Below are 20,938 nucleotides of genomic sequence, written 5' to 3'. Positions count from 1 at the left end.
ACATGTACTTAACTGTAAGCTCTTTTAAGAATCAGGCAAAATGGGAAAAATTATAAACATGCATATCAAAAACACATTTTTAAATACTGGCTTACAATTTGAGAAAATTGTTTTTAATATTTTCCCAATACATAAACTAAAAATGCTTCCAAAAAGTCAATTATTTTTAAGCCTGAATGGCTACGACTTTACTGTCAAGTCATCCACGTTGGGCACGAGGTTAGGATTTGAAGACTTATGCATGTAGGCTACATTCATAACAGGGATTCTCTGAAAGTCTAATTTCACCAGTCAAAATAATGTGGAGAAAAAGGGAAGCAATAAAGTTGAGAGGTGACATACATTGTATTTGAATTTTGGGTCAAAATCACAGTTTAAAAAGACACCCAATCTGATGTACATATAGTAATACATGTATGTGAAAATAAATAATTACAAATTTTAGTATAGTTAATTACATAAAAATTTGACAGCCAAAATATATTTCAAAAGTGAGGCTATACCAAAATCTCAAATATAATTTCTTCCTCTTTTGAGTTTTCAAAGGTTAACATCTTCATTTATGATGAAACCAAAACTTGAACAAAAGCTTCTTGAAATATAAAGATATTTTAGTACATATAGATCCTTCCTTTATGACTATGTTAATTTGGGCCAATCTAGGGGATTACCCTTTGAATAATTATGTTAACTTAATTTGGTTCGAAAGTGAAAGACTTTCAATATTGACGAGAGGTTTGTATTGATTGATTGTTGGGGTTTAACGCCTGAGCAGCAATATTTCAGATATATATTCAGACGAAAAACTTGCATTAGAAGCTCCGACTCTATGATATAGGTATACTGTTAACATGTTAAGTTTCATGTATAAATTTTTGTTATTTATGAGGTTGACAGAAAAGCACGGAAAATAGAACCCACAGGTTGATATTCAGCACTATAATTAGGCTATTCATTATTTTGAAACTGAGAAAATTGATAACCAAGAATATGTTCACTTGAAAGAGTAATCAAGGGAACCAAGAATATAGCGGCAATCAAAAGAATGCAATCCAGGGACAAAGACCAGACATGAAAACAGACACACACAACAAAGAACATAAAGTAACTAAAATCATACATACAAAATAACAAAAGCAAATGAACAACTCGGACTCCACTAAAAACTGGGAGCATAGACCAGGTGCACCGGTAGGGTAAGCGTCCTCTGCTTTTCTAGAAACACCCACCGTTTTTTTTTGTTTTTTTTTGCATATTTCTGCTTTGGTTATCTGGACGAATGTTTTTATCCAATAAAAAGTGGTCAACACAATGCAAAATCGTGCTAATACTGTGACCAATGGTTGAATTGGTTTTCCTTTCCCTGACCTTTAACCCTTTATTATTTTTTATTTCTTATTCTAAGATTGTTAAAGACCACATTAAATTTTGGTTGTTGTCATGTTGTGATAAATTATGTTGCATTGTGTCAGATTCTACATGAAACAGGCACTTTGCAAGAGTTATGGTTCTTGGTTAAGTGGGAAATGATTTTGTTATTTTCAAAATATAAATCGGAATGCAGAAAGGACTATGGAATATGTAGATAAAAAAGCAATGTTTGTTCCTTTGGGTTTTTTCTAGTCCTTTTATCACCTCTACAATTGTACACATAGCAGGGGCAAATCCAGGATTTTATGAAGGGGAGGCATAATTACGAGAATCAGTATAAAAGGAAATCAGATTAGGACATTTTTAATGAATGAATATGATAAATTGCCATATTCAATATTTAGTAGTTGATGATAGTTTTTTGTTTTTTTTTCTTTGGAAAAAAGGGGCTTACCCACATTATGCCCTCACCTTGACCCACACCTGCATAGCTGTGTCTGGTTTTTATATGGACTGGTAGTGGGTTATCAATTTTAAAAATTTGTATGACTTCTTAGTACATAATATATATTTATCAACCCATATATTGCTGTGTTTACTATTCATGACAAAAATCAATTCAGAGACCAAAATTTACTTTCAAGAATGGAAGGTCATGGACTTCTTTCACATTAAAGATTAATGGTCCACTTGAGGGATACTAACAGTCCTCAATACGGTGTCATTGAATACAGTTGATGTTCCTGGACCAAGGTTAATGAAATTTCTATGGTTCTTGGTCAGTAATTGAGTGTACCAGACCTCAGACCACTAAATTGAACCCTTGCTAATGTCACTAATGAGTATTAATGATTCCTATTTCTTTGTTGTGTCACTTATTCATTGTCCTATGTAGGTAAAAAAAAGATAAAAAAAGGAAATGAAATATAGATAATGATATAGCATATTCGAATGACAAGCTCCGGTAGATAAATACAATTACAAAAGAGGAAGAACTTTGCACTCGAAGATAGTTCCTTTAATAATTTAAATAAATTCCTAAAATAAATTTACTATACAAAGAAAAAAACATGAAAGAAGCAACTAAGCTGTTATTCTATCTATCAATGGCTTGTATTGGTTCCGAAGTTGACATGTTCTGCTGTAGACACACAGAACTGTAGGTTGTCCGACCTTTTATTTAAAGGTGCCTTCATCAGTTTGTTGTTTTGCCAGTAGATCATGTGTATATATTGATATAGTGTAATATTGCAACCAGGAAGTACACTCATTGGGTTTTAAATAGAATGGTGGAGTCGATGACCAACCAGGTATTGTAACTCAATAATACTTTTCTTATCTTCTCACATCTTTTCTAATTAAAGGAATCACAATTTATGCATTGTTCCTTTTTTGCATACATGTACTTGAACTTGCCTTGTCTGATCTCTCTTGTTACCATAGTTTTGTTTAGTAATTTAATGAAGAAATCTCAGTTCTAACCACAGCTATTGCTTGTACATTCAGTGTCAGAACCAGAGGGGTGTGTGCAGGGGGTTGGTAGCCCCCTTTTTATTGGAAAATTTGTCATTTTCATGTGTGACAAAAATGGCAAATAAAGTCCTAGCATCCCCCTTTTTCCAAGGAACCCCATGGGCAACCCTCCTTTTTGAAGTGTCTGGATCCTCCCCTGATATTTTTGTGTGATATATTCAATTTACTGTTTCTTTATGGGATTTGAAAAACAGTACTATTTCAGACTTGTGCATTGACAAAGTTTGTTGTAATAAATGTATTTTTTGGACAGAACAAGCTTTTTGAATATACTTGTTGAAATATAAATGAAAATGACAATGTACATGTAATTTCAGGACAAGCCTAAGGCAGATTATTCTGAAATCTTGATTAACTGTAAACCAATTTATTGTCGCAAATACTTCTTCAAGGATGTAATTTCAATTTTAATAAATACTTTCAAAGGATATAAATTCAATTTTGCAGCTTTTTACTTTTAACCAAAACTCTCTGGAACATGTACTCCAGAACAAAGAAATTTGTTGGCATGATTTATATGCATGTTTTTTTTTCTTCCTCATAAAAATAAGCAAAAATAAACTGCTCTTCAATTAAAATGCAGTAATTAGAATTAACGGTATTTAAAATTAATTTTTGGCATCATTTTTTAAATGAATGATTTGAGATTATTTTTTAAGGGGGTGTATATGCAAAAAATAGGCACTAATGAGTGGGTGGCACATGACAAAAAATTGTTTTCAACAAATTTTGTTTTAACAATTTTTAACCATCTCATATCAAAAATGCATCCTCTTTTTAAAGTTTAATTTTGTTTTTTTGTTTTATTTCATGATTAAAGATAAATAAATTACATAGAAAGCATTGAAATTCTTTTAAGAAAGGGAGATAACTCTTTCATTTGAGCAAAATTTGGTTGCTTTGTTAGGGAACTTTAAATGCATTTTCAGAACAATCCATTGTCAATTTATCATTATATTTGACATAAGGTATTTACATTACATTGCTACAAGAAATTCAGTGGGTTACAGTCCTTGAAATGTTCACATTTCCCATTTTAGTGTTTATGCATCGTTTATTGTGTGTTTACACATTGTTTTTGTGTTCGTTTAAATGCATGGTGAATGCAGGATAGAAGCATTTGTTTATTTTTGTACTTATTTCCTAGATTCAGTTATTTTTATATTATTTGCTATTATAAATTCATATATTTTCATGTATTCAATTTTCTATTTTTTCTTTCGTCATTATTTGTTAATATCATTATTTTTCATCGTATATCTATCATGCGTTTAAACACACGCTGGGAGGGTTCGTTTATCGTGACTTAAAAAGCACTATAGGAGGGTTCGGTGAAACGCACGATAGAAGCGTTCGTTTATCGTGTGTTTGGTGAGCGTTTAGCATGCGTTTAGGTATCGTGCGTGTGGAAAACCTAAATGTCTCAAGGAGTGTATAATTTACACTGTGCCACATAAATTGTGAAAGTACTTTAATTTGTTGATACCAGTTTTTGTGTATTTGGAAAGATACAAAAGTTCGTGGATTTTCGAATTTGTGGTTTTGAGGTTTTCAGTATAGACAATAATGGGAATCTCCTTTTCGTTGGGAACCAAATTTCGAGGACTGGCTTAATCTTGAAAACCACGAAAATTGGTAACCCATGAACAATAGTACTTATACAGTATTATAGAATCTGCGTGATTTTTACATGGACAACTTCTTAATTTTTGTCTCATAATCAACACATACATCTGACTTTCGAAAGAGTAATCAAGGGAACCAAGGTTCTAGTGGTAATCAAAAGAATGTAATCCAGGGACAAAGACCAGACATAGAAAACAGACATACACAACAAAGAACATAAAGTAACTAAAATCATATATTGGTTGTACAAGGTTCAACAGGCGACTGGGAAGGGGGAGTTTTAATCCTGTTAGGGGCAATGTCTAGTTTTATTTTTGAGAGAGGCAGATATTGCATCACAAAAATGAATTGAACTTTTTGAAGACAGAATGTTATTTATGTACATCTAAAAAAAAACATTTTAACATTTTATTTACAAATCCTTGTACTTGATACAAGCCATATCTTAAAACTCTGGATCTTCCAAAAATTTAAATGAATAAAGACTGGAAAAGGGGTGGAGGTGGATTCAAGATTTAATTTGCTCTTAGTAACAATACCCATTGGGGAATATCCCATGCAAACAAATTTAGAGTATCCACCTAGGAACCAAAGTTTGGAGATGTAATGGAAGCACCCTATATGTCTGTCTGTCTGTCTGCACACCTTGTAAGCCAAACTTTACCTATACTGCCTGATAGATATTGATGAAATTTGATATGATATATTTTAGGCTTCATGTATACATATATGTATATGTGCATAATGGAAGATAAATATTGTTAGATCATTGCCAAGGAAATTTTTCAGTTTTAAGTGTTTTACATGTTCCTATCCTGCAAGTGCAACTCTTGCTAAAAAATCTCTTGATGAACTTTGAAGATAATTTATAGGAATGTTATGAATTATATTTGCATTAAAGAATCACTGATATTTGTTGTTGTTCTTTAAGGGGTGATAATCAAACTTAAGGATTCATATCTTTCACAGTGCAACTTTCTCCAAACTAGTTGCAAGATTTCAGTGAAATTTTATGCATGATTTTATAATGAAGTTTGGTATTCTATCTAAATGTTAATGTGCATAACAAGAGAAAATTGTTATGAGATGCTTGCGATTGGAAATAATCTGTCTTGTATGTTTTAAGACATGAAAAATACATGCTGCGGGCCAGCGGGAGATTTTTATGTTACCCTGGCTTGATTTTAATATTCAATGAACATTTTTTTCAAAGATGATTTCTGAAATGGATGATTTAGTTATGTAGACAGCTTGTTAAGAATACTTTTAGTTATCATGACTCTATATCTATCCTTCAGATATTTAGCCTTTTAATCATGTAACAAATGAATCGTCTTAATACTGTAATCTAAAACCTCGATTTAAAGTGTTCTTTTATGCTTACTTTTTACTAAAATGGTTTTATTTTGAATTGAATGGTGTTATTAATACAGTCAACCTTCTCAAGGTTAGTGTTTAGGAGTAACCTTTACCAAAGATTTTTCAGACTTTAACAAGAAAAAAAATATTATAGCAATCTGAAATAGAGTGGTATTGGTTTTGATACAAATCTAGCTGGGCTACTGAGTGATTTAAATAGCCCTCTAATGTAGAAATCTGCTCAATATTCTTCCAATGCATCCTAATTTATTATAACAGAAAACCTGTGTGATCTTTTTGACCCTGTCTTCTTTGGTATATAAGGTAGGGCAGTCAGTAGCGCAGCTAGATTATATGGAAATTAATATCACTCCATTTCAAATTGCAATAATTTTTTTTCCCTTAGTCAAGATATAGACAGATTTCTTTGTTTAATTTGTGTTGAGTGGGTGGATTCCAAATAGGGGCCAATTGTTGTTTATTTGAATGAAAAAGTACTTGATGTGGGTTGCTGTCCTTAATCAGGTGTATTGAAAAATGTGGTAAAGTGTTTTTGAAGAACTACATGTATATAAATTTAAACTCTAGGAAATTTCCTGTGGCTTTGATTAAACATTTGTTTCTATCACATCTGGCACCACAGCCTTTCCTTATTTCAAGGATTATTTTCTAAAATGTACAATGTACAATGTACATGTACTCCTACACAATGGCACAGCAAAGTAGCACTTGGTATGTTAAGTACATATATAGATGACTGTGCCAAATGTTCTTCTTGTATGAAAAATTGTTCAACAGTTTTTTCCTTAAAGTTGAGGGCCTAAAATTAAATAATGGTAGGACTAAGTACTGTGAAAGCATTATTCGTGGAGTACCAATTTTTGTGGTTGTGGGTAGGTTAAACCATGAAATTTGGTTCCCAATGAAAAATATTACAATTGATGTGTATCCTGCAAGCCTCGAAACCAAGAATTCAAGAATCCACAAACTTGTGGTTTTTCCATAATCCATGTAAATTGGTATCCACAAATTCAAGTACCTTCACAGTACCAGTCTTGAGACTCAAATTTCTCTCGCCAATCAGCTTGGTAAATTTTTCTTCCCTCGACTAGTATTTTCTGCAAGTAGCCATCTCTGCCACGATGTATCTGTCCAATTTACACTTACTTAGTTTATTATGGGTGTTCGTGTACTATTAAATAACCTTTCAAAAGCAGAAATTAGCCATTACCAACTTTTCTTCTAAGTGCTATATGTATGCCTACATCTATCCACAGACATGTAAATTGTTCATTTGCTTTTGTTACTTTGTATGTATGATTTTAGTTACTTTATGTTCTTTGTTGTGTATGTCTGTTTTCCATGTCTGGTCTTTGTCCCTGGATTACATTCTTTTGATTATTGCTATATCCTTGATTCCCTTGATTACTCTTGTACATAGTTTAACAGCACCATGAGATAAACACAGAAGTAAAGAAAATGGTGTTGAATGTGTTTTTTTTGTGAAATATATGTACGTACAAAAAACTAATTTAACCTTGACCATCAGAAATGAGACATGCATTGATTATTTCCTGACGTATTTGTCTGTTGTGTAGTGAGAACTTTGTTCATGTTTTTATTTGTTTGGTTTTAGTTGGATTAGATGATTGATCTACAGTGAAACCTGTGTAAACCAAACCCTAAATAATCTGAGAACCTGTCTGAACCAATCTCTAAATAATTAGAAAACCTTTCTGAACCAAGGCCTAAATAATTGGTAAACCTGTCTAAAACAAGCTCTAAATAATGTAAAAACCTGTCTGAAACAAACCCTAATTAATCTTAGAACGTGTCTGAACCAAGTCCTAAATAATCTGAGAACCTGTCTGAACCAAGCCCTAAATAATTGGAAAACCTTTCTGAACCAAGGCCTAAAAACCTGTCTAAACCAGACACTTTTTTAAAGGTCCTTTATTAAATCAATTTAAATGTATTTTGAACCTTGGTAAAACAAAACCAAATAGATGTCTAAACTGAACCAGTTTTAAAGACCAGAAGGTGCTCGGTTAAGGCAGATTTCAGTGTATTTCATAATTGATTTATATCATTGACACAATTAGTAGTACACGGCATCCCATAACCTACAGCATTTAGGCCAAAAGAAAGATATTTCTGTTTCCTCTTACTATAGTTCTTTGTTTCTACCCTAAACAATTTAAGGCCATTTTGGCCCAACCACTGTTAAAGTCTGTACTGTTTCCCCATTAACTCAATGTAAAATGTTATTGAAAAATAAAATGATTTCCTTACCTCCCTACTCCATTTTGGTCTTGCTTGTAGCAAGTAACAAGACTATTATCATTTTTGGCCTTAAGAGGGTAGACCTAGGGAAGGAGACACAACTCTTACAAATCATCGGAACGTTTGTATTCAACATTTGCAGTCCGAGTTGCTCATCTGCTTTTGTTACTTTGTATGTATAATTTTAGTTACTTTATGTTCTTTGTTGTGTATGTCTGTCTTCCATGTCTGGTCTTTGTCCCTGGATTGCATTCTTTTGATTACCACTATAACCTTGGTTCCCTTGATTACTCTTGCATCAATCTCAGGTAAGCATCAAAGTAACTTGGATTGATTTCAATTCGTTTTAAGTGAAAGCTTGATAGGCTTTGGTGAAATTGAATATGAGACAAACGTATCACTGATTTCAAGAGTTATGTCCTTTACCTTTGGTCTACCTCATTAAGTCAATGTTCTGATTTGTTGATATTAAAACATGCTTTGATGAAAAGGGAAATTTGCAATTGTTTGTTAGATTTTATTCTGACAAGATTTGTTTTCCCTTTTTGTAGGTAATTGAATAAAAGACATGGAAGATCACTTTGTGTCCGTTCAAACACTGTCGCTATAGCAACAAGTATGGTGGTCAAATGGCCAATGTTTATGATAACTTAGAACAACAGAGCAATCGAGATTCTACAAGCTACATTACAATTGGACAGTTCATTGCAGAACCAGATGACGGTTATGATTTTGAATTTGTGAATTTAACAGATGAGAAATATGACTGCCCAATATGTTTACTTATTTTACGTGATCCAGTTCAAACGCCATGTGGACACAGATTCTGCACTAAATGTATTCACCGGTGGCTGAGGTAAAGTTCTATTTTATTTTTTGTACATAAAATTTAAACAACACTGTAAATACTGTAAATTTAGAAATTATTGCATGCATTGATTATTACAATTTTGTCATTTTAGTACAATTTTTATTTTTCAAATTTTGAATAAAATCAGGCATCAGAAATGTTGAAAGATCCTCAATGCAAGTTTTTACTACTGTGATTTTAAGTCTGTATTGTTTTTTGCTATAACAGAAATAATTCAATAGTTGGTAGCATTCTTGTATTTATGTTTTGTTTTGCTTGTTGTAAGTAAGTAGAGGAGGGTTGTGATATTTACCTTGATCACATGGTATATACTAACTTGCACAGAAAATTGATGTCATTGTGAATGGACAGAAAAAGATATTTCAATCAAGCCTTCTATATTGATTTTTAAATAATAATATAAACTAGTAAATCAGCTAACTTTGTTAATGAGGAAACAATCACAAAATGATAAAACCCCCCACCACCACACTCCCCCCCCCCAAAAAAAAAAAAAAAAGGTCAACCAATCCATGCAATCAGAAAAGTAGTAGCTTTCCAAAACTAAATTATCACTAAAATAGATTTATTAAATTGCTGACTTAAATGTGAATAAATTTGGACTTCTCTTTTATATGCTGGTGTATGATGATATACCTTTATCTGTCTGTCTGTTTGTCTGTCCTGATAATGTCAGATAAAAATATTATTTGTTGTTTAAATGTTGGAAGGATGCACCATTTTTGTCACTGCACTCTTGAATTACAAAAAGTGGGTGGTGACTGCACAGCTGAATTTCTTTCACTTTTATCTTCAAAAGATAGGATTGATTCTATATTTTAGTGAGTCTGGTGAAGCTCGGTGCCCTGTAGATAATTCAACTGTGATTAGAGAACAACTGTTCCCTGATAACTTTGCTAAACGTGAAATCCAGAATTTTCAAGTCAGATGTCCCAGATCCAAAGAAGGCTGCACTACTGTAGAAATACTTAAACAATTACCTGTAAGTAGAGATAGTTTTTGTTTTTAGGAGCGGGTAGTTATCAAGTTTTATGCCACCGCTGCTAAAAGTTCGAGGACATATTGTTTTTCTCTCATCCTTCAATCTGTCCTTCACATTTTTGAATGATAAGGTAACTCAAAAACGCTTACACCACTTGAATTGAAACTTTCAAAATGTGTATTGATCCATAGTGGGAAGTCCTTTTGATTTTTGAAAAATTCCAATTCCAGGATATGTTGTTTTCCAAAGGAAGTGGGATGGAAATGTCAGGGATAAAACTGGAAACCTTCATGATCACCATGATGAGGGTTTCAAACTAGCATTTTCATGTTTAGGAATGAAAGGTTCAGGATTCAGTATACTACAGATCTTATAATGGTTTTTCGTTGTTTCAGTAAACCTTTAAAATCTTGGAAATTGGTACCCTACAAGTATAATGAATAAGAATTCCAGATTCCTAGGAAACTACAATGTGACAGGTTGCAGCTTTCTAGAAAAAATGTATCTCTGGTACTTTTCCACTATATGTACAAAATGTGCTGGTATATGAAAATTTCATATATATAGTCTAAATTAGTCCATTGTGAAAAATAGTACATGTACTTGTACTGTAGTTCAAACGAAAAGGATTTTTTTTCAAATCATTTTCTATATTTGGAGATGGTCCATTACTCTCTTTATCACAAAATCCCTGAACTGTCATTTTTTTTTTATTCCAGAAACATTTAAATGAATGTGGTTATGTGCCAAGCCCTTGTCCAAATGAATGTAGCGACATTCTGCTACGTAAGGATTTACCTCAACATTTATCTCATATCTGCCCAAAGAGGAAAGTTGTCTGCAGTAAATGTGGAGCACAGGTGATAGCTGAAATTGAGGAGGTGAGTATTACATGTTTACATGTATCTCAGCTGGTGTTTCTAGTAAATTTAAGCATTGGACACCTACCCTTCAAGTGCACCTGGTCTGTGCTCTCAATTTTTAGTGAATTCCTGGTTGCTCGTTTACTGTCATTTCTTTGCACATATTTTTCTGTTATTTCATGTTCTTTGTTGTGTGTGTCTATTTCTCCTGTCTTTTCTTTATCCTTTGAATATTTTCTTATGATAACCACTCAAAATTTGGTTCCCTTGATTAATCTTTTAGCACTGTATTCAAAATTCCATGTCCACCAAGAGATAATTTCTTTACGGCGAATACTTACTTTAGGTGGACATTTAGATTCTCTGTTAGTTCTGATTTTGAAGGTCAATGTACTTGTTAACCTTTGGAACTTTTCATGTGGGAGATTTTTCCCCATTGGCACTGTCTTTTATGGGAAAATATTATGCAAAAGCATATTTTTGATGTAAAAATAAAAATTTTTAGTATTAATTTTCTCAGAAAATATAGTAATATTTACCAAAAACTTCCCGTTAGACATGTGGGATTTTCATTGATTCTGTAGGAGTTTCCCCTCCCCTATATGGGAGGGCTAACAGGCATGGGTCACTTCCTTGTACACAGTAAGAACACAAATATCTTTAAGTTTTTGTGCTACTTAGAAAAACATCATCTTCTTGGGTATAGCAGGTGGCATGGCAGGAATGGCAGTTGCCACAAAAATTATTTTTGCAGGTACACTATACCTATTATATACACTAAACATTTTTTTATAAATAATTATTTTACCCAGCATGCATTGTGCAAACCATCTGACTGGCATTACAATACAAATTCATAAACTTCCTCTATTAATATTTGCTTGATTTTCTTTGAATTATTTTAGGATCATGTGAAACGAGAATGCCCAATGATGAAGGTCCTTTGTCCACATTGTTCGTGTCAGCTGATGAGAAATGAGGTCAGTTTAAATGTAGTCAGAAATTTTGATTTTTCCTTTCAATGAGAGAAGATATATGATAAAACCTGTCTCTCGCTGCATGGAAAGGAGTAGAAATACCGGTGTGCGTTCTTGCGTCCATCCAGCCACACTTGTGTGAGCAACTCCTGGGAAACCAATTTTGTAGAGTTGAAAGTGATCATTTTTAGAGGATTAAAAGTTAAACCAGATTGAAATCATGTAAAATTCACATGAAATGATTTTGCCTTTGCCTGTGTGGGAACTCACTTTTTAAGTTTATACTTTCATAATTACTATTTATATTTTTATCCAAATACATAACAAATTTATTTTTCTCCAAAAACTATTAAAATTTTGCAACTAACAATGAAAAATTGTGACCTATAATTAGAAGTAGGGGAACTGTAAATACATTTTTTATGGTCCTCAAAAACAAAAAAGGAAAGGACCACAAGGATTATGGTTCCACAGTTACAAATAGAAGTAGTTCAAAAGGATATCTGGTACGATTGCACTTTCAAATGAAAAATGATTCCAAAATATTTTTTTGCATCTTCCATTCACTTATACCTTTTTTTTATTCCTGTTTGAGCAATAAAAATATGTCTATTTATCCTTTTGAAGTCTTTATCTATTTTATGGATATGTTTGATTGATTCAAAGATAATTATTGGTTAGATTTACATGTATTACCTGTTTGGACCTAATTGTGGATACAAGGAAAAATATCAATAAGTAGAGTGCAGTCAATATCAGCTGTCAATAATGACTTTTCCTATCTTTTAACAGAAGAGTTACTTCCTGATTTTTCATTCAGACTTGTGTTGATACTGATGCTGTAATACGAAGCTTGTTATCATTTTTCAATGTCTTCTTTGTGATCATATAAATTGATTTTATGTAATTGGAGTGCATTTTTTTTCTACTGTTATGGAGATATATTTAACTTCAGGATTTATTTATTTATGGAGGTATAGAAATTAATATTGAACTTTTTTCATTTATATTATATTTAAAAAAAAATTCACTTCTTGGTTACAGAATACCCTTATTACAGCTTCATAAATATATAATGTTTGCCTTCATATTCATGTTAGTAAAAATAATGCCTTATTTCCATGTTTTAATAATGAATAATAGTCTTGTTTCTTGCTACCAGCATAGGTAGGTAGGGAATAATAGGATAATTAATTGGAAAGAGTGAATAACCAAAATATGATCACGAGTGCCTAAAACTGCCTAGATTTTTAATGCATGTGCAAAACTTTTCCGTGCACGAGTTAAATCTTAATGCGTTCTTGGCGCGAGTGATCATATTTTGGTTATTCACAATAACCAATTGATTATCCTATTTATTATATAGATTTCCTCCATTATTCAATGTTATTTTCAACATATATTTAAATTTTGTGAACGAAGGATTGATATTCATGTTGTGACATTTTGGTGGGAAAAAGCATGAGAGTGAAATTACCGAATTTATTTCACAGTGTGAATTATCAAAAAAAATTACACAGGGAACATTCTGTAAATCACTGCTTTCTATATAATAATTATTTTAATTTTCAAAAACATTTTAAATTAAGTTCATGGGGAAACAATCTAGATTTTAACAGTGCTTGAGCCTAAAGTGCAATTAAATGTTTAGGGTAGGCACAAATACATATGGTAGGTAAGGTAGCAGGAAACAGACATATTTTTTTTTTAGCCTGGAAGGGCTAACATAAAAGATACTACTTCACTTCTGTTTGACTCCAAATAGAGTCATTCTTACTGCAGATTGTAATAAAAGAATTATGGATTTTATAGGAAGTTATTTTTCTATAAATATTTGGCAGATTAATGAAATATTTTTTGTGTGTCAGATTTCAATATTGATGGGCATATAGGTTTTGAGTCTGTTGGTCTGCCAAGTTTGGTTCAAAGGTGATTATATAGTGTTTAGTGAAAATTTCTAATGAAGTATATTTTACATTTCATGTGAAAGTGGTGAGTAAGGAAGGGCATTGTTGTTTAATGATTGATCATTTGATTCAGAGAGAGGGGGCTTGGCAGTTTTGGTTGGGACAGAATATTTATTTTCAAAATTTGCAAATTAGAAAATTTCTATGTAGTGGAGGCCAGAATTTTTTCCATGCCATAATATTTATTTATAAAATTGCCAGGTTATAATTTTCATGTTTTCTCCAAGTTATCCATTACTAGTATTTAATTCAGTTGTTTTTAAAGTGTTAAGTACTTCCCTGTCTAAGTATCAGGCAAAATGTTTGTAAGGTGTGGCACATGAAGGAAACAAATGCAGAGATTTTATTGCATGAACCAATTAATTATACCTGATAACCTCCAGAAATAGCAATCAAAGTGTTGGTAAAATTTGCCGTTTAGAGAAAGTATCCTTGAGTGATATTACAATGTTAGATTGGTGGGTTTTTGACATGCATGTTTCTGATATTTCCCATTTTGCTTGATTCTTGCAAACATTTACACTTAAAAACCTTGGTTACTGAAACATTTGTCCTAAAACTGCACCAATTTTTAGTCCAGAAGGGTTTTGGTTCAGACAGGGTTTCACTGTGTCATTTAAGTGTTTTAACACATCTAAAACTTTTTAGATATGAATCAGGGGTGATGTCCCACTTCCAGTAGTATTGGGTATTCCCCATCTCAGGAAACAGTCATTGAAAATAGTTTACAGTCTTACCTTTAAGTATGAGTCTCAGTAAGGTTCAGGCAGCAGGTGAAACATGGTATAGAATAGCCCACCATTTCGATAGCATAATTTGATTATTTGTACTATTCTAAGAATCAAGGAATAAAGACAAGTCAAACTTTCCATAACATTTTGTTAAAATGGATTATAACTTCATTGAAATACAGTGCATAGAAAATTTCAAGGACAGGTAACACTGGCATGAACCTCAATTTTCAAACAATCTGATAAAAATTTTCAAAACATTTTCAGTGATGCAAAGTTCAAATAAAGGTCTTTGATCTTCTTTTATAGAAATTATACTGTCAGATCAGTGGGTTTTTGATAGACTTGTTTTAAACATTTTTTTGGACTGATTCTTAAAATGACCTGTACTTAAATGTATATGCAAGTGATAAATGCTTAAGTAGCTGTCTTTGTAAGAATCATGCAAAAGCTGAAAAATGTGATACACCCCAAAAGAGGCTACATATTTTTATTTTTGTAATTAAGTTGTTTTATGGGTCTATACTATGAAATGTATAATTATTCATTCCAGTCTATCTGCTCTTAGGAGATAATCCACATTGAAAATCCAGTAGATTCTATTGTATTTAAGCACATTTTACAGAGTTATCTTTCTAAATTTTGAAATCTACAGTGCATTCTATATAATTTTATCTCCTAAGAGCATGGGTTATATGAAAAACTACATGTTAATTTCTGTTTACTATGACATTTCAAACAAAATGTCAAAAATAAAAATATTTTACCCATGAATCACATTTTGCACGATCTTTAGCTGGAGTGCTACTTAATAAGAAAATCTACTTGTATTATTTTTTTTTCTGGCAAAATTCATGTTCTTTATCTTTGTGATTTATACTTGTTGGTATTTAAGGATGTTACCATACTAGGTATACCCCCAGTTTTAAGTAGCACTCCACCTGAGAATCATGCAAAATACGATTCATGGTTGGAAAGCCTACATATTTTTATTTTTTATATTTTGTTTAAATTCTTATAGTAAACAGAAATTGACATGTGGTTTTTCATATAACCTGTGCTCTTAGCAGATAAAAGTTATATAAATTGTGTTGTAGAATTCAAAATTAAGGGAGATAACTCTATACATGACACTTAAGTACAATAGAAACTGTTGAATTTTCAATGTGGATTATCTCCTAAGAGCAGATAGATTGGAATGAATAATTATACATTTCATAATATCAAGACCCATACAACAACTTAATTACAAAAATAAAATATATAGCCTTTATTTGAGGTGTATCACATTTTGCAGAATTTGCATGATTCTTACAAAGACTGCTACTTAAAAGTCCAAAGAAACAGTTGGTTGATATCAGACAGTAACCAAAATCCCTAACTACTTATGGTACATATATATATTAGGTCACAAACAGAATTTGAAATAAATCAATCTATTGGCACTTGAGATAATTGCAACATAACATGGAATAATGAACAGGTCATAGGACATGGTGATTCTGATATGCCATTTACATCCACTCATTCAGTTGGGTTGTAATTTAAACCTTTTGAGCTGTGAAATATGGTATTATACACAGGGATTGGCACTAACTTTGAACAATTAGTTATCAAAAGGACTACTCCAAAAGAAATAAATTTACTAGTCCTTCAGGTTTTATAGTTGTCCACACTTGTTGAATGACAGAGTTATACCCCATCAAAGAAAAATATTGAACTTCATGCCTTAACTAATAAGACGGCAAACCAAGATTTCAGGTCCTGGTGGGTTATGTCCCTTTGATAAACTTGCTGAAATGGCTTGCATTATGTAATTATGAAAAAGGATTACTGAACAAAATCTTTATTCCAAAGGGGGTTCTATGTAGAAAAGGTTTCACTGTATCTAATACTGTTTAATCTTCTTCAGATAAAGAGTCATGAAGAGTGTGAGTGTCCAAAAGCAGTCATACCCTGCCAGTACCAACCCATGGGGTGTGGAGTTAGGGTAGGTATTTGCTATATTTTAATATTTCACTCTTTGTGTGTCCAAAAGCTGTCATAACATCAGCCAGTAACAACCCATTGAGTGTAGAATTACAGTTGATATTCTGTATGTTTTACCCACAGTAACAACCCATAGGGTATAGAATTAGGGTTTATATTCTGTATGTTTTACCCACAGTAACAATCCATGGGGTGTAGAATTAGGGTTGATATTTTGTATGTTTTATTCATAGTAACAACCCATGGGGTGTAGAATTAGGGTTGATATTCTGTATGTTTTACCCTAGCTTGCTAGAACCAAGCTTACACTTACCTAGAATTTGGCTTACACCTGGCCAGAATCTAACAAACACATGGCTTAGAATCCTGCTTACAGCTGGCTAGAATCTAGCTTACACATGGCTAGAATCCAGCTTACCTATTGTAACAAACCAGCTTACACTTGGCTAGAATTTAAATTAGACCTTGCAACAAACTAGCTTTCACCTGACTGGAATCTAGCCTATACCTGGATAGAATCTAGCCTACATCTTGAAACAAACAAGAAAATTGAATCTATCTTTGTTTGAATGGTGAAACACCTTCAGAAGTCCTGTTTTATTGTATTTTACGTGTAAGTCATACAGTTCAAGTAGAAATATTCAAAACTGGTTTTTCCTACTCAAGAAATAGATTGTAATTTGTCAATAGTTGTTTTTTTTTTTGTTCATGAATGCATTTATTAATTGGGTTTCCCTGATATCAGATGAGTGTGCATGTACTTACAATTTAAGTTCAAAATATGTAGGAAAATACAGTAAAATCTATCTAAACATGACCCCTCTTTGTCTGTAGGATTTGTGTGGTTAAGGTAGAAGCACCCTTAAGCCTGTGGCCCTTTTCACAAAGAATCGTACGTGTAGAATTAGTCGTAAGTTATGACGTCATAGAAAATAAAAGTATTGTGACGTCATAACTTACCACTAATTTTACTCTGACTTACAATTTTTTGTGAAAAAAGGCTGCAGGTTTAAAAGCACATTAAAACTTATATTCTACTAATATTGCCGGTTTGGTTTACACAATTTCGATGTGGTCTTGATTTGTCTTATTGTTATCTTTGTTTTATTTGTTTTTGTTGGATTTTTATCTTGTATGAATGTAAATCCATATTTTAAATTTATATTTTTTTTGTGTCAAAATTTAATCACAATCAAAGTTCGGAGCCGTTTTAAGCTTGAATTTTTTAGTGCATATTTTGCCCTATCTGTTAGGGTGTGACCTTTGTTGGCATATCTAGCTGCGTTCAGAGAAGCATCTTATTACCAAATATTTGTTTGAAATATATGAACATCAGTATGTTAATAAAATAATACCCACCATTCATTGCGACTAGTTTTCTGATTCTGCGTACTCAGATCCCTAGCAGACTTTGGATAGGAATACCTATGTGATAAATGTATTGGGTTCAAATTTTATTGCAAGAAGTTGGTTATGTATAGGTAAAAATCAGTGGGGGCTTTTTAAATTACTGCAAAATTAGGGCTAAATTGAGCAAATAATAGGATGGAACCCCTTTTCAAATCGCCCCTTTCATATCTCTGGGTCCGCCCCTGAAACCCTACTTTGAATTACGCCTATTTATGCCTGAAAGGTTGGCAATTCTGATTGATTGTAGTTTTTTTTTCAGAAATAAGAAATTACTACGTTTTTAATTAAGATCGGAATTACGCCTATGTATGTCAGAAAGGTTGGCACTTTGTATGATTTTAGAATTTTTTTTTTCAGAAATAAAAAGTAACTGTTTTGTAATGGGATTGGTTATTTTAAAGCTAAAAAATAAAAAAAAATATGCAATAACGGAAAAAAACGTAATTCCTATATTAAAGATAAATTGCCAAAATTTTATATAAAAACAACCTCATGTATTTATTACTGAATATTAAGTGATAGTTCATGTGTATACTTGTCCAGTTATTTCTTGAATGAAATTCACCTTTGATGCTGTGCTTTGGTTGAAAACCAGGTCAGGTTAAATAAATTGAACTTTCGTCATTTCCTTCTGATTTACTAAAGGGCTCTTCACACAAGTACATGTAGGAAAGGTTTTTAGTGTTTAAACAATTACATTTTACTTATACTTGACATTCTATTATGTATCTTTGGATAATGAGTTCATCCTGTTATCAAATGGAGCCGCAGTATGGGAACTTTGGTTTAGGTACACATATCAGAAGCCGTATATTTAATTGAATTTCGTATTTCTGTAACACCAATGAACTTGAAGATGGGAGAAGGCTTCATCAGTTCGGAATAACTTGTGACTTATCCTGTTTGTTCTTATATAACAATTACAATCGTTATTAAATTATTGTAAACTTAACCTGAAAGTTCTAAATACGGGGAAAAAGTCTGGTTTGTAGATTTGATTATATATAGCTTAATATATTGCGGAAGATATTGGTATGGTTTGGAGATGTGTACTTGATCTGATTTTTGACAGGTTTCTAATGTTACATGACACTTCTTACTGTTGTTTATGTACGACCACAAAAAATACGGTTGCCGTCGTCGGCTTCGTCCGTCGTTGGCATCGTCCGACGTCCGTGTACATTTTGGTGTCCGAACATCAACTTGACTATAAATGTATTTGTTTATACTGATGGAACTATAAAATTGCGACTGACAAAAAATGATTTAAAAAAACTCCCGTTTTAAGTACCAATTTTTGTAAGAATCAGGCAATGGAAAGGACATCATTTTTCTTAGTTCGGTCTTTTTTGTCGCAAATATTTTCAATACACCTAGAAAACAACTGAAACACTATTTTTCTCGCCATTTTTCTGTAGTGCATTTGAAATAAATTTGACCTATCAATACCTTAAAAAGACAAATTTTACAAACACTTTAATGTTTAAATTTCACAATCTCCTGATCTGAAATGCAAGGTTTTATCACAAATGGAATAATTAGATTATAGATTACAGTAGATAATTAATTTAAAACATAGTTAAAACATAGATGTCAATTACTCGATTTGACGTCCCAGATTTAGAACTGAAACAAAAGGAAAGACCATTTTTGTACTATTTACCAATCAGAATTAAATGAAATTTATCAACGAGGAAGTCAGTGATAGTAAGTATTACTCCACATAAGAATCATGCAAAATGTGATTCATGGTTGGTAAGCCTACATATTTTTATTTTTGATATTTTGTTTGAAATGTCATAGTAAACTTAAAGTTACATGTGGTTTTTCATATAACCCATGTTCATAGGAGATAAAAATTATATAGAATGCACTGTAGATTTCTAAATTAAGGGAGATAACTCTGTAAATGACACTCAAATACAATGGAATCTATTGTATTTTCAATGTTAATTATCTGCTAAGAGCAGGCAGACATGAATGAATGATTACACATTTCACAGTATAGACCCATAAAACAACTTAATTACAAAAATAAAAATATGTAGCCTTTTTGGGGTGCAAGACATTTTTCAGATTTTGCATGATTCTTACAAAGACTGTTACTTGATACTTCACCTTTCCATTGTAGAAAGTTGGCAAAAACACAAAATGTTTAAATGCTTATTTTTAATTAGGAAGTGTTCTTGACTAATGTGAAGATTAGGTGTTAAGCGGTGACTGAACAAGGGCATTGATTTCGGGTTAAAGATACTTGGAAAAATGGGTTTGCTTGTGTGTATGTTCGTATGTTCTTAGTTTACGTAGATTTCGCCCATGATAAAGGACATTTTTATGCTGGTTTAGATCTGGACAGGCATTGAAAGGTCTTCTGATAACCTGCTGTTAAAAGTGCTTTGTTTTTATTTGAATAGTTTTGTTGTTGCCCCATTGTTGGGTTAGGGGGTAGTCATACAAGTTGAGTTTCATATACTAGTACTCGTATTTCATGCTCATTCGTGTGGAAGATATAAAATGGCGTTGGATCTTGAAAAGGAACGCTTTAACATACTACTTTCTACAATCTACGCAAAAAGTATACTGTAAGACAACTACGGAGATAATACGGTAGTTCCTCCTTCCACATACGTTTCTTTTAACCCTGAACTGATTTCAAAGAAGTGATTTAAATACCCAACAGTTCCTTAATACCGTGGGTCATAGGTCATTCGAAGATACGTATATGACTATTGGCGTAAATATGAAATATCAGTCTACAAGGATGCCGAACTATGCCATTTAATGGAAAGCATTTATTTTGTCAACATTGAAAGTATCAAGAGTTTATGTAACGATGGAATGTTGTTTTTGTAAGGATAATCTTTCTTAGCTTGTAAGTGAACATTTGTTTCTTCGCCAGGAAGTATTGATTCTGCCTTTTATATCTGCTATAATTTACTTATAACGGTTTATATTAATACAAATAAGAAATTACTG

General features: G+C 32.2%; 1 protein-coding gene across 4 annotated transcripts in view; it reads left to right on the top strand.

Annotated features, from left to right (window-relative positions):
- The window catches only part of LOC148610472 (TNF receptor-associated factor 6-like), a 43,818-nt gene that overhangs the window by 19,871 nt on the left and 3,009 nt on the right, over positions 1-20,938 (top strand). For 3 of the 4 annotated variants that reach the window (XM_088595476.1, XM_088595473.1, XM_088595477.1), the window contains exons 2-6: positions 8,724-9,028; positions 9,866-10,025; positions 10,745-10,906; positions 11,794-11,868; positions 16,476-16,553. In XM_088595476.1, coding sequence (XP_088451602.1) covers positions 8,802-9,028; positions 9,866-10,025; positions 10,745-10,906; positions 11,794-11,868; positions 16,476-16,553 — 702 coding nt within the window. In that variant the 5' untranslated portion in view covers positions 8,724-8,801. Of the gene's footprint in view, positions 1-2,557; positions 2,682-8,723; positions 9,029-9,865; positions 10,026-10,744; positions 10,907-11,793; positions 11,869-16,475; positions 16,554-20,938 lie in introns of all 4 variants that reach the window. The other variant, XM_088595474.1, reaches the window with a different exon arrangement.

The sequence above is a fragment of the Perna viridis genome, chromosome 8, assembly GCF_037379345.1.
Source record: "Perna viridis isolate PV_CMFRI_1.1 ecotype Kerala chromosome 8, ASM3737934v1, whole genome shotgun sequence".
In the NCBI taxonomy this organism is placed as follows: Eukaryota; Metazoa; Mollusca; class Bivalvia; order Mytilida; family Mytilidae; genus Perna; species Perna viridis.
The sequence above is the reverse complement of the archived record's forward strand: the minus strand, read 5'-3'. Positions and strand labels throughout refer to the sequence as shown.